The sequence below is a fragment of the Schistocerca nitens genome, chromosome 1, assembly GCF_023898315.1.
Source record: "Schistocerca nitens isolate TAMUIC-IGC-003100 chromosome 1, iqSchNite1.1, whole genome shotgun sequence".
NCBI lineage: Eukaryota > Metazoa > Arthropoda > Insecta > Orthoptera > Acrididae > Schistocerca > Schistocerca nitens.
The window spans coordinates 409486859-409500209 of record NC_064614.1 but is presented as its reverse complement, the minus strand read 5'-3'; the positions used below and the strand labels follow the sequence as shown (position 1 = coordinate 409500209).

At 37.6% G+C, this 13351-nt stretch overlaps 1 protein-coding gene across 1 annotated transcript in view; it reads left to right on the top strand.

The window, feature by feature from the left end:
- LOC126249720 (histone acetyltransferase KAT8) overlaps nucleotides 1-13351 on the top strand; it is a 113059-nt gene that overhangs the window by 84667 nt on the left and 15041 nt on the right. The window contains exons 3-6 of the mRNA XM_049951405.1: nucleotides 170-314; nucleotides 494-712; nucleotides 869-1099; nucleotides 3770-4014. Coding sequence (XP_049807362.1) covers nucleotides 170-314; nucleotides 494-712; nucleotides 869-1099; nucleotides 3770-4014 — 840 coding nt within the window. The remainder of the gene's footprint in view (nucleotides 1-169; nucleotides 315-493; nucleotides 713-868; nucleotides 1100-3769; nucleotides 4015-13351) is intronic.

Genomic DNA, 13351 nt, shown 5'->3' with positions numbered 1-13351 from the left:
CAGTCCACGATTCACTTCTATATCACCTTCTGTGCCTCATAAAAGTTTTATACATTTATTTCTCAAATTAAGACCTATATTTGATATTAGTAGACCTTTTTCTTTGCGGTAGTTTTTGCATATTTAAGTGCTTGATTCTACACTTTGACATTCTTTAAAAACATTGCAGGATCATGAGCTCCCGCTTCCATATGTCAGACCAGCAGTGGAAGAACAATGAAAAGAATTCATCAGACTTGCTGTCAGATCAGACTGATAGAAAAATCACTCGGAATCAGAAGAGACGTCACGATGAAATTAACCACATTCAAAAGGTAGTAGCTCTGTAGGTGAAATATTAATTAAAACTTCGTACATGATTGCTAATTTCTTTCTTGTCCCATTATGGGGTGAGATTAAATGGACTTGTAAATATACTGCAGTGCCTTTAGCTTGTATTACTTGCCTATGCAAAATAATATGTAACATACACTTAATGTAACTCAATATTTAGACATATGCTGAAATGGATCCAACAACTGCCGCATTGGAGAAAGAACATGAAGCAATAACAAAGGTAAAATACATTGACAGAATTCAGATTGGTCGTTATGAGATAGATACTTGGTACTTTAGTCCATATCCTGATGAGTATGGGAAGCAATCTAAGCTTTGGATATGTGAATACTGTCTTAAGTACATGCGGCTGGAGAAGACTTACCGTTACCATATGGTAAGTTAAAAAAAAATCATTATTGACAGTTTTATCATAATTGATTTTGTGTGAACAGGATATAAAATATTTATCTGGATAAAACTTAATTATATCAGTTTTGAGGTCCCATTGAGATTGTAAAATCATATAGAAATATCTTTCAATTTGTTGCAGAGTGAATGCACATCAAGACAACCACCCGGAAAAGAAATTTATCGGAAAGGAACATTGTCCATTTGGGAGGTGGATGGGAAAGATCATAAAATATACAGCCAAAATTTGTGTTTATTGGCAAAGTTGTTCCTTGATCATAAAACATTATATTTTGATGTGGAACCATTTCTATTTTACATACTGTGTGAAGTAGATAAACATGGAGCACACCTTGTTGGGTACTTCTCCAAGGTAAGGGCATCATAAATGTATGTGAACTGGATTGATCATTCAGATGTTTTGCGTGAAATAAAAGTTACCAATGAAGAAAAAAAACTTCATTGACCAATTTTGCAGGGAAAGCAGCGTATAAAACAAATCACGTAAATAAAACCAAAACTGAAATATTATTACTATAAATTATAAAATAATGCTGTATAATGTTACTGTGAACAGTATTGTTCGCTAACTGAGTGTGGTACTGATCAGAAGCACACTAGTGCCAGCCATCTTAGCAGATTTCCTTGTTTCCACTTTCTCCCATAAGAAATTCCAAGTTACTGGGTGAGTATATTGGACTTGAAAACATAATGAAGAAGAAGAAAATACTTTCAAGAGAATTACAGATTGACAACACATGTATTAACTGTCTTATCACAAGAGAAGTCCCTTCACTTAATAATAAAAAGAAAGGTGGAAGAAGAAGCAAATTATTACTAGGGTTTGTCAGGAACAACCCTCAATAGTATAAGATGAGGGAAAGAAATAAAGAATGAGAAGCCAGTAACATAAATGATTTACAAACTGGCAACTTAGGTATGACTGAAAGGGCAGTTGACAAGCAAGAGATAAGGAGATATTGGGATATTTTATAGTAATCTTTATTACCACATTTATCACTTTGTACAGTGAATTTGTGTCTCAATTTTTTGCATAATAAAGGAAAATTTAATATTGTACATCAGGGGTAGTCAACTTCCTTTACCTACCACCCACTTTTGTATGTCTATTGGTAGTAAAATTTTCTAACCGACCACCAATTTCACAGCAATAGGAATTTGTAAATTAGGGAAGTAACTTTCCAAATTTGTAAAGCAGAGTTGCAGCAAGCTAAAGCATCCAGTAATAATTATTTACCAAACACTTTGTCAACATTTTATGAAAATCTAATGAAAATGTTTTTAAAACCCATGCCACCTAGCACCCACTATGAAAGCTGGAATGCCCATTACTGGGCAATAGAGACCAGGTTGACTAACTACCAATGTTTTACATTATGTCTCATAACCTTCTCTCTCTCTCTCACGTCATCCATGGGCTCCATCCTGTACAGTTGTTTACAAGGTATTCTGATACGTACTCCGTTAATTCATACATCCTGGGTTGTCTCAAAGCTGCCATATTCTTTATTTAATCTGTTAATTAATTATATAGTTAAACAAAGGTGGCTGGAAAATTAACTGGATGCAGAAGATCTCGTATCAAGTGGTTCAGGTGAATATAGAAAAGAAAAGAAAAGAAAAGAAAAGAAAGAGAGAGAATAGAAACTGAAAGATTGGAGCAAAATACTAAATTATTTGGGATGGTGCTGTGAGGTGTAAGATTTTCATGTGGCAGAATGATGGTTAAAATTCTTATCCAGCCATCCAGATTTAGTTTTTATGAATTTCTCTTAATTGCTACAGGAAAATTCCAGTATCGTTCCTCCAAAAAGACACTGTCAATAATCTTCCTTATCCTTCTCCAATCCACATGTGTGGTCTGTTTTCAATGACCTTTTTCTGAAAAGGATGTACCTTCTGCTTCCATCATTTCCCATTTGATTTAAACTTAATCTCTCTTTCCCATCTCTGGCATTTTATTTTTTCTTTGGCACCTTCTTTTCCAAATATTCCTCTCTTATTTGTAACTTACTATTTGCCCTGTCTCCACATCATACCTACCAGTCTTTTGAATCCTGTTTGTCAGTTGCATCTCATAATGGAGATCTTGCCTCCTGAACTGTACCATAGTTTTAAGTGCCATTCCTGAAAGTCACATTTCTGTTAATCATTGTCTCTATGTATTGTCCACCAGGCACACAGTGGTTAAGCTGCTGGCATTGTATTTGAGAGGAGCAGGCTCAAATCTTCGTCTGGCCACCTTAATTCTGATTATTTGTGGCCTTCCTATTTTGTTTCAGACAGTTGCTGGAAACAGTTGAATTAAATTTAGTGACTCATAACTGGTGGAATCAGTGGAGCGATATCAGTTAATAGCCCAGTCAAAGAAGATGAAAAAAAGTTTGAGTAGAGGAAAAAATTTGTGTACTCACAAATTTCTTTGACATTGGTAGGAGGGAGTGCCATGAATAACATAAATATTTTTGAAGTTCGTTTAATGCTTCTAAGTTTCTTCCATGATTTGTTCAACCGGTGTACTATGTGATGCACTCTGTCAAACTTTAATCATAGTAATCTCCTTTTTGTCCATCAAAATCTACATGTTGATAATTTCTTTCATGAAAATGATTATTTTTTGAGAGATTGCCTATATTTTAAAAACACTTACTCCGTTTGAGTTATGATGAGGCTTATATTGTAATAATGTGTCTCATTTTCTTTCTTTCAAGACTTTCTTCATTGCGTGAAGATTGTGTAGAAGTGACCCCCTCCCCCAAATGCACACACACACACACACACACACACACACACACACACACACACACACACACACACACACATTTGATAACTTCAAATGTTATAAACATGTCTCCCACATCATCTCTCTCTCTCTCTCTCTCTCTCTCTCTCTCTCTCTGTGTGTGTGTGTGTGTGTGTGTGTGTGTGTGTGTGTGTGTGTGTGTGGAGGAATGGGGGCATGTGCCACACACGCACCCACACATACATTTTAGTTGCTACAATTTTCTCATTGTCATTTCAGGAAAAAGAATCACCTGATGGAAACAATGTAGCTTGTATTCTAACACTGCCACCATATCAGCGTCAGGGTTATGGTAAACTGCTGATTGCATTCAGCTATGAACTCTCGAAGATGGAATCTGCTGTTGGGAGTCCAGAGAAACCTCTGTCAGACCTGGGAAAACTGAGCTACCGTTCTTATTGGTCATGGGTTCTTCTTGAAATTTTAAGAGATTTCCGAGGAACACTTTCTATCAAAGAACTCAGGTACTGTGAACTAATCTGGTATGTAGAAGTTGGTACTTCTTCTTTTGGTTCCATATACACTAGAGGTGAGGTGTTTCAGACTAGTGAGAAATAGTATTAGCATCTACTGAACTCTGTTCGTGTGCTTAAAATAAACTTCATAGTGTTATCAGTTGTAAGTTTCTAATAACAACAGAATAATATCAATAAATCCATCAAACCAACTTTTAGTAATTAGTATTTGTTTAATATAGTCATCTGCTGTGAAAATTTTGTGACAATGTTTTGTGGGGTTCCACTAAAGTACTTCTCTTAAAAAGACATGAAGAGCTATTCTAATCTGCTCCAAAATAATATTGTATGACTTGGAAAAGTTATGTTTTTATTGATTTGGAAACCTTTTTCTCGATGATGTTTGAACACAGGAGATACCTATGGACAGCTACTGGTGTAATGGTATACTCTCATGGCTGTTCATACATTGCCACTTTATAGTAAGAAGGGTTGTCATTGTGGGAAGTTGCCCACCAATTTGGTGTGCACATAGTGACATCATTAGAACATTCATCCATTATTGTGCCACACAGAATACTGAAGATCTGCCCCATAATGGTCACCAGTGTACAACGTTAGCATTGCTGGATGACTACTAACTGCATATTATGGCTGGTATGTAACCAGAGGAGAGATGCAAGAATGCAACAGAACTACCTTCTTGAAACCCCCCAAAAGCATTTTGTTGTGCAAAGAAAGTGGGTAAGAGAACACTTGGAATGTTACCTGGATCAATGGCATAAAGTTCTTTTCACCAATGAGTGCAGCATTTGTCTGAAGTCCAATATTATTTGTAGAAGAGTGTCTATGTGGCCCGGCATTAATGCACATCTTAAGCATGAGCACACCTCATGAACACCATCCTCTAGGAGGCAAAAATCTCCGAAAAGGAATGGTTTGTCTGGGGTGTTTGCAGAGATACACGTAATTGAACATGCTTGACAACTGTTGAAACTTGGAGTGCATCATCACAGGCTCCCTACACTGTGGGTGACCTCAAGAGGATATTTGTTGAAAAGCAGGGTAGGTTTCAACAGAAGTTTCTTGACCACTTTGTGAACAGCATGCCAGTGGCTGACCATGTGCATGAGATGAAACATCATGGTATGGAATGTTACAGAGCAGCAAATTTTGATTTTACAGATGTGCACTTTTGGACAGACTGCCTTTATTTTGTTTATTGCTTTTATTTCTCAGTAATGAAATAGACATTCCCCCTTCCCCCATTAAGGCTTATTATTTATTTCCTGCCCTGCCCCCCCCCCCCCCTCCCCCCGGCTCTAAGCCCAAAGATTTTGTGACAGTTTATTTGTGGTTACTTGCTTATATGTTCTGATTATTTACAACTGCACATGGACGTTTACTGAGCTCCGATTACCTTATTCTGTCAATTAAAAACTTTAAATGTATTCAGTTTGCCAATACTGCTGGAATTTATAATAGCTGGAGTTCTTCACTGGAAAGTGGTTTCCTATGTTCCTAACCCACTACACAGATATAAAAAATGTGAGTAATTCAGCCCTACACTTTTGAATGCAAAGAGGAGGACTCATGCAGGAAATGTGATGCGTCTTCAAAAGAACCTGGAGTAGAATATTTACTGCTCAGTCAATCCTCCAGTATAGAGTAGAAACTGTCCTGTTTTTGTTGAGTGGCAGGAAATCCAAGACATCAAAATTATGAAACAAATACCACATGCAGAGGCAAAGAAACTATGTAAGACATAGCAGCTACCAACAATCTCATCTTTTATCTCTGTAATTAAGAAATTATCTTCCAAAACACATCAAAAATATGTATAGGCTTCACCAAGGCCTCATTGAAGAAGAAAAAAAAAAAAAAAAAAAAAAAAAGGAATAGTAAAACTTCTTTTCATCTGTCTCCAAGAAACCCACTGGAAACACTGAATTGCTCTTGTAATAAGCAGCTGAACTTTCCACAAGGATGATGACCAAACTGGTGAGAGAGCTAAGAGGAGCTTTGCTGTATTTATCAGTGACTAATACCACATCTCACCTGTTGCCCTCACCACAGTCTTAAAGGGATTTAAAGTCCCAATATAAGGTCAAAGGAAAGTCATAAAGTGGTCACTGCATCTTCTACCAAGTGAATCTGTAGACAACAAGACTTTGGTGTCTGCCATTGTTCAACTCCTCCAAGCATTCCTCCATATGAGGGATGGTAATGCACAAAATGTGCTGTGCAATTCTTCTTTTATCTCCTAAGGGGAAAGAATCATGAGTCACTTCAGCACTGTCTCATGGTTTGCTCTCTGCTATTGACCTGACAGTATGTATCACATACGCTGCTACACAGCAGACATCTGCCAGTCTTGCTCAAGCAACCACTTCTCTGTCTGAAATCACCTACAAGAGAAGACAGCCCCCAAAAGGGAGCCGGCCGCTGTGGCCGAGCGGTTCTAGGCGCTTCAGTCTGGAGCAGTGCTGTTGCTACGGTGGCAGGTTCGAATCCTGCCTCGAGCATTGATGTGTGTGATGTCCTTAGGTTAGTTAGGTTTAAGTGGTTCAGAGTGTAGGGGACTGATGGCCTCAGATGTTAAGTCTCATAGTGCTTAGAGCCATTTGAACCCAAAAGGGAAGTGCCAAAATGGTTGTTCAGTAGGGCTAAGTGACTACTTGACAGGCAGCTACTTATGGCTGAATGCCATGACTTTCTAAGACTGTATCACAAACATAATTCACGAGACTGCTGAAGCATATATACTAAACTCTTCACGCTGACTTGGAAGATAGCCTGTTCCTTGATGTAGTTAAGATTGCAATTCTACAGTCATTGACAGGTGGGAGCCCCTGAAGGGTCTTTTTTGAAGTGTGTCACTGTGTAGTGAAGCTGGACCATTGACTAGCTAGAGTCCCAGAAACTTCTAATGTGGATTCAAGAGATAAAATTCTACTATCAATAACCTGACCTTACTGTAGGCATCTATATGACACACCTTTCACACAAGAAACACACAGTAGACATCTTCTTTTCCATAAAAAGTATGTAGTTCTACTAAGCAGCTTAAAGTCTTAAGCAAGCTCGCAAATGGGAATTACATGGCACACTCCCTGTATACAGTCCTTTTTGTCTAAATGTTATGTCAGTTGCCCTATTGGCCATGTCCAGTTGTAATAACAGTAAAAAAAATATTCCTTCAGTTTGAATTCCACAAGACTTCTGTGTGGTCCCTGCTCTATTGGAAATGCATGGTTTATGGGTCAGTACCTTACAGTCACTGATACGGTTGACCATCTGGGGATCAGGTTGACAACATTGGCATTTAAGATGGATTCTACACCCAGTCTCACTGCTGAGGCTGCCAAACCATCATTTGCCACCAGCAGTAGCGTGACGTGCACATTTACAAATTGACTGTGAGCAACAAGGTTATTTTATATCTGCACAAAGCAGAACTTGCTGGCTGAAGTATAGAGTTTTGCAGATGTAACAGTACTTATGATGAGGCTCTCTGAATTTATTTTATGGTATATAAAGACTCGGAGGAATCTTTTTTCCTTCTTATAGTGTTAACTGAATTGTATGTCATATAGTGGAAACAGCACCAAAGGCACGTAAAATTGATGTATTCATTGAAATAAAATACAATACACAACACTACAACAACAGACATTGCTGTGTACTTCCAAACTTTCAGAATTACATTTCTCTCTCTCTCTCTCTCTCTCTCTCTCTCTCTCTCTCTCTCTCTCTCTCTCTTTCCTGAGGGAAACACAAATTAACGTGAGCCAGTGAGCTGTTCACACTGTTGATGACTGAAGGTAAAGAAAAATCAAAATTGTAGTAAGATCACATTAATACGATACCAATGCAGACAGGACAGTCACATTGGTAGCTGAAAGGAAGTTCCAGTGACAGTCTTAGAAAAAATTACTAAATTTCACAAAGGTAATATGTCATGCAACCAACACAAGGCAGCAGGTAATTAAAAGAATTACAATAAAAATTACACTAAAATGGCCACATTTATTTCAGGTGATGTATAGAGATATCAGTTCAGCAGTTAACTTGTGCCAGATGCTGCACACGTCATATGACACAAAAAAGAGCAGACTAGTGCAAGGCAGATGACACAGAAATTATGGAATTTAGTATAATAATATTAAAGTATCCTTCAATCAGCACATTTTCTGACACTGAAACATAATGGTGGCCGACAATTATATATTATGTGATAAAAGGCCACATATAAATGTTTTCATAAAATTCACTTATCTACTGAATCTTTAAGAAGCTGCACTTCTTGCTCGTAGATATCCTGCTTGGGTGGAAGAATTTAGTTACAAAGTGAGGAGGAGAGGAGGACAACAAAAAGACAGAAATAATGGGGATATGCTGAATGCACACACATTTTGAGGGAACACAAATGGCCACAAATAAGTAGTCTGTGCTATTAGGTGGCTTGATATTCAATTACAGGTAACATCCTCTGTTACAAAATAAAGGATCAGAATGTCAAAGCATCACCAATATGGACCTCACTCAGGCCACTTATTACCTTACCACTGCTAACATGTCAGATAACATTCAGTGACACTTTCATACTTAAATGTAACCAAAAAAGTGCAATTTAGTATTCTTTCATAGAAAGACTGTTTTTTATCCACTTCACATCTTAACCTCTGATAATAGAGTCGAATCACATCTTACAGCAAAGGCTTATTTCAGCATGGTTCAATACACCTAGTTAATCTCTGGTAAATATAAACTAGCTCATTAAAAGAAGCTTGAAAAATTCTTACTCAAGTTTTAAATAGATTTAATAAATATTTTAATGTACGGAAAGTTTCAGTTGAGAATAACGAATTACTTAGGAATATAGGACATGACTAACCGAAAGCCAGAAGCTCTGCATTGTCAACAGGTTCACAAACAAAAGGTACAGAGCATTGCTTTGCTAGCTTTCAGAATGAAATTCCTTTCTCAAGCTTGTAGGAGTAATACACACACGCACACTCACTCACTCTTACGCACACATCTCTCTCCCTATATTGTGCTTAGTTCGACTGAGCACAATGAGTTGTCTCCTTTATTCCTAAATAATTCGTTATTGTGAAGCCTTGTTAGATTTTGTAAATTTCCTTACATGAGAAATAGCCTCAAATTGAAATACATTGTGCAGTTCAAAAATTATGGTATTTTGCTCTGCAATCACCTGTTATAAACCAACCAAGCAACCAACTAACTTATCCCAACCACCCATGATTGTATCCAGGACTTTAAAGAAAGAAAAAGAAAAACAGTGGGGGGGGGGGGGGGGGGGGAATAACCAGTTTGGGGCAGGCTCTTGGTGCGGTAATATAGCTAAGTGGTGTACTTTGATGTAACTGTTTGCTGCTACGATGGTAAAATTTTGTTCTCTAATGACATTTGGAAATACTACTTCATCATTATGCTTACAAAATACCATGAAAGAACAGAACACCCTTTTGTATTGAGATGATACAGTAAGGGTCTTTTGCAGTGATTGTCGGTCTCTTAATTCACAGTAGAAAATACTACACAGAGAACTTTGGGTAAATCAGAATGCACCATGCTCACATCAATCTCAATTGGTTTGTTTTACACATTTTTTTATATCTAAAAAAATATATTCTATGCTTTTTCTAAGAAATAACTATTTATTAGTTTTTACTGTAGGTTTAAGGGAGACCAAGCACTTACCAAAAAACAAAAGGGTTGAGTAGTCAACAGGCACACACAAAGGAAAGAAAACTTGTTAGCTTTCGTAGTCATTCTTTTACAAGCTAGAGTAGAAAACACACACACACACACACACACACACACACACACACACACACACACACACACACACACACACACACTGTCCCTACACGATGCCAGCAAGACTAAGTGCCAATGCTATTTTTCTGCAGGTGGACTTGTTATGGTGGGAGTAGTGTTGGGTGGTGTGGATTGAGGAAGAGAGATGTGGGAGGCAGGGAAAGGGACTGGAGGCACAATCACAAAAGTTGGCAAGACTATGTTGATTGCCTGCCTCTGAGTTGCCTACCTCTAGCTGTGGACAGTAACACTGTCAGATTTGTAATGAACTGTGCCATAGTATGGATGAGAAAAGAAAACATCCACTGGTTGTACCAATCTAGTACTGTTGCAGGGATCAGCTTCTTGTGAAATTCAACATCTGCTGGAGCTGTCTCATTGTATGGAACATAGTCTTTATTTGCTAACAAGCAACCTAAAGAAAATTTTAATCTCTGCTGTGCAAATGTGGCCATTACACCTCTTCCAGGAACACTTTCAAATCCCTTTTTGTTATGTTTGTTGATTTGCTGGTATATGCTTTCACATTGGGTGAATGGTTGCTGGAAATTTGCCACTGGGTTCCAAGACATTAATATACACTTGTGGAAGAAAAGTGCCATCCATTACAATAACAGGCATTATCCTGTATGAATGGGCAGTTGTTGCATCAGAACCCACGACACTATGAATTGTCTTTGCTCTACATTAATTACCTGCTCTAGTGTAAAATTATATTATCCAATGAAACACCTTACTTACTCACCAGTTTTCCTTTGTATATCAGTGGCATTACCAACAGTCAACTTTACATGTGATCATGTGAGAAACAACCTCCCCTCACCACTAAAGCCATGTTTTGAAAGCTTTGAATGTTAAGGTTATTTGGATCAATTTGTGCTTTAAAAAACATCAGCCAAATTTGTAGTATTGCCATGTGTAATTTCATGTTGTTTTTGCATTATAATAAACGGAATCACATACCTCTTACTTTATTGTTTCTCATTCATGTTTCTGTCATAACTTTACAAGGTGTGGTTTTTTTTATTTTATTTTTTTACAAAAGTGTCTTGCTTTTTAAATTTCTTTTTTGTGCTATTACAGTTTGATTTTGACTCTAGGGGACATGTCTAGGTCTATACCAGGAAGGTACCATTGTGGAGGATCATTTCCTCTTGGCTGCTTTGTCCAGACTTTGTAAGCCACAGTGAAGTAACCTTCAGGAAATTTTGTGTTATTCCTCTTTGATAGTAATACGAGGAACCACTACTCTCGTCACTGCTACGTAATGCTGAACCACTTTCTGAAATTGGCACATTTTCTAGCAGTGTCATTGGATCATCCCCAAAATCACTTTCAGTATCATCTTCATCGGTGACTTCTTCATCTGACATAAGGATTCTATACCTTTCAACGAAACGTCTTCATCGAGTAGCTATTTTCTAATCTGTTTGAAAACTATGCAATTTAACCCAATCGACCTTTCCTCTGAAAGTGTGGAGAAATCCACTAACAGCTTAACGACTACAGCTGGTTTAATTGTGAACAGCCTAGTATACGACATGTCACATTCACCTCTATGAGTCCAGTCAACAAAGGAAAATTAGGGGGAAAAAATTGTGTAATTGAAATTTTTTGTACAGTGGAACGAGGGAGTGTTATGTACAACATAATGGAAATCCCCGCCTTTGGGGTGTGAATGTTGGGGTTGGTATGTTGGGGTGGGTGAGCGTTTAAAAGTCACTTTTATTATGTACTTCTTGAATAACTCAAAAACCATGGCTTCTCTTGAAAATGTTTCCCGGTAGAAAACTGAAGTAGATTAAATATCCTGCAAAAACGGTCAAGTTCATTTTTTCTCTTCAATTAATAATTTCCACATTGCAGGGGATGGAAAAATGCAAATTATTAAAAATAATGGTGCACCATCCATACATGTACCACGCCATGTATGCATGTAATGCTGGGTTTTCAGCATCCACATTATCCTCCACAGCCAGTAGAACATCGGCAAAAGATGTTATTCAGTATAACTTCGGGTGCTACGGAGTCTTTGGTTAGAGTAGTCCATCCTCCCCTCCGTTCCATCCCAATTCAATCTGTGGTAGGGGGTTTTTGGGCCATTGTTGTGTTTGTAAATAAGTAACCTAACACCTGAAAGTAATTAGAAATGGTGTTGTAAAAAGCATTATGCAAAAAACAAGAAATTAATATACCTGTAAATAAACTCTGAAAGAGTGCTGGTGCACAGCTCCTATTGTTTGTGGCAGTGAGGGAGAATATGGATATGTCTTTGTCGATGCTTTTAGGAATGCAGCATTCCAGAATTTATTCAGATGATGCTGATATTCAGGTGCTTGGTAAATTTCAGAAACATTTTCTCACTAGCCTGTGCGACGTTCTCTACTGGTGTCAGGAGGTTTCTGATGGCATCTGATACTATCTTCATTTGCATAGGAATTTTACTGAACAGCTTAACCATCCTTTGTTTCTTTTATTGTAAATGGCAGAAGTAATGCCACACCCACTGAACACACAGAGGAGAAGGACAGTTTCTGCAAAAGGAAGTTCACAATTTTTTCACCTGAACCACTAATGCACAAACAAGTTTTTCTGGTGTACATTGTGCTGAAAACAATGCAGTCCCCATACTTTTCTCCCAGTTTGTTCCTGACTTTCTTTATATGAGGTAATGTTCCCGGAACTCGCTCCATCAGCTGGTCTAAGGTGAACTGGCAGTCATAATTTCCCTCTATATAATTGAATATTTCTTCAGTTGATGCATTAATTCCTTCAGCTTTTTCTCAATTTAGGTTCTGAGCCTATAAAGAAATTTGTAAAGTAGTATTTGCGACATCTTGCATCTGTAGCATGTAGATCCCTAACAGGGCAGATATGTCTTTGGACGGTGTGTCTCCATTCATCTTCATCTCTTCTGCACGAACTGTAGTTGTGCTATCGTAGCTGAAGGACTGAACACTAAACCTTTCGCTGCAGCGTTTGGGTTTTTTTATTCTGTTTATCAAAAAATTCATCATCAATTGTTTCTGCACAAAACACACAGTTAGTTTTAAAATCAAATTTCTTTTCAGCTGACTGCAAACATTTGACTCCAGCTGACATTTAATGCTTTTCCTCTAAAACAGCCTCCCTTGGAAATCTTTTAATTGACTTATCTTCGATGTACGTTTTTCTGAAAGGTACATGAACAACAATGTGTTTCTTGTTGCCCAAATTATCTGCTTTTCCATCTTTTCTCAAATAAGTGACATTTACCAATCCATATATTCTTTCTCACCAACACTGCATAGGTCACTGACAACATCACTATCACAGATGAAACACTTCTCAGCCATTGTTCATAGGAACATATTTTAGATAAAAACTCTCTTAATTACAGCAAATAAAAACTCATTTAATAAACTGAAAGTCACTCTACTGTTTAAACATGAGCACAAAGTTATTTTGCCTACTCACGTGAAAAGAACTGGACAGGAAATGTTGGCTAGGTTATAGTCGA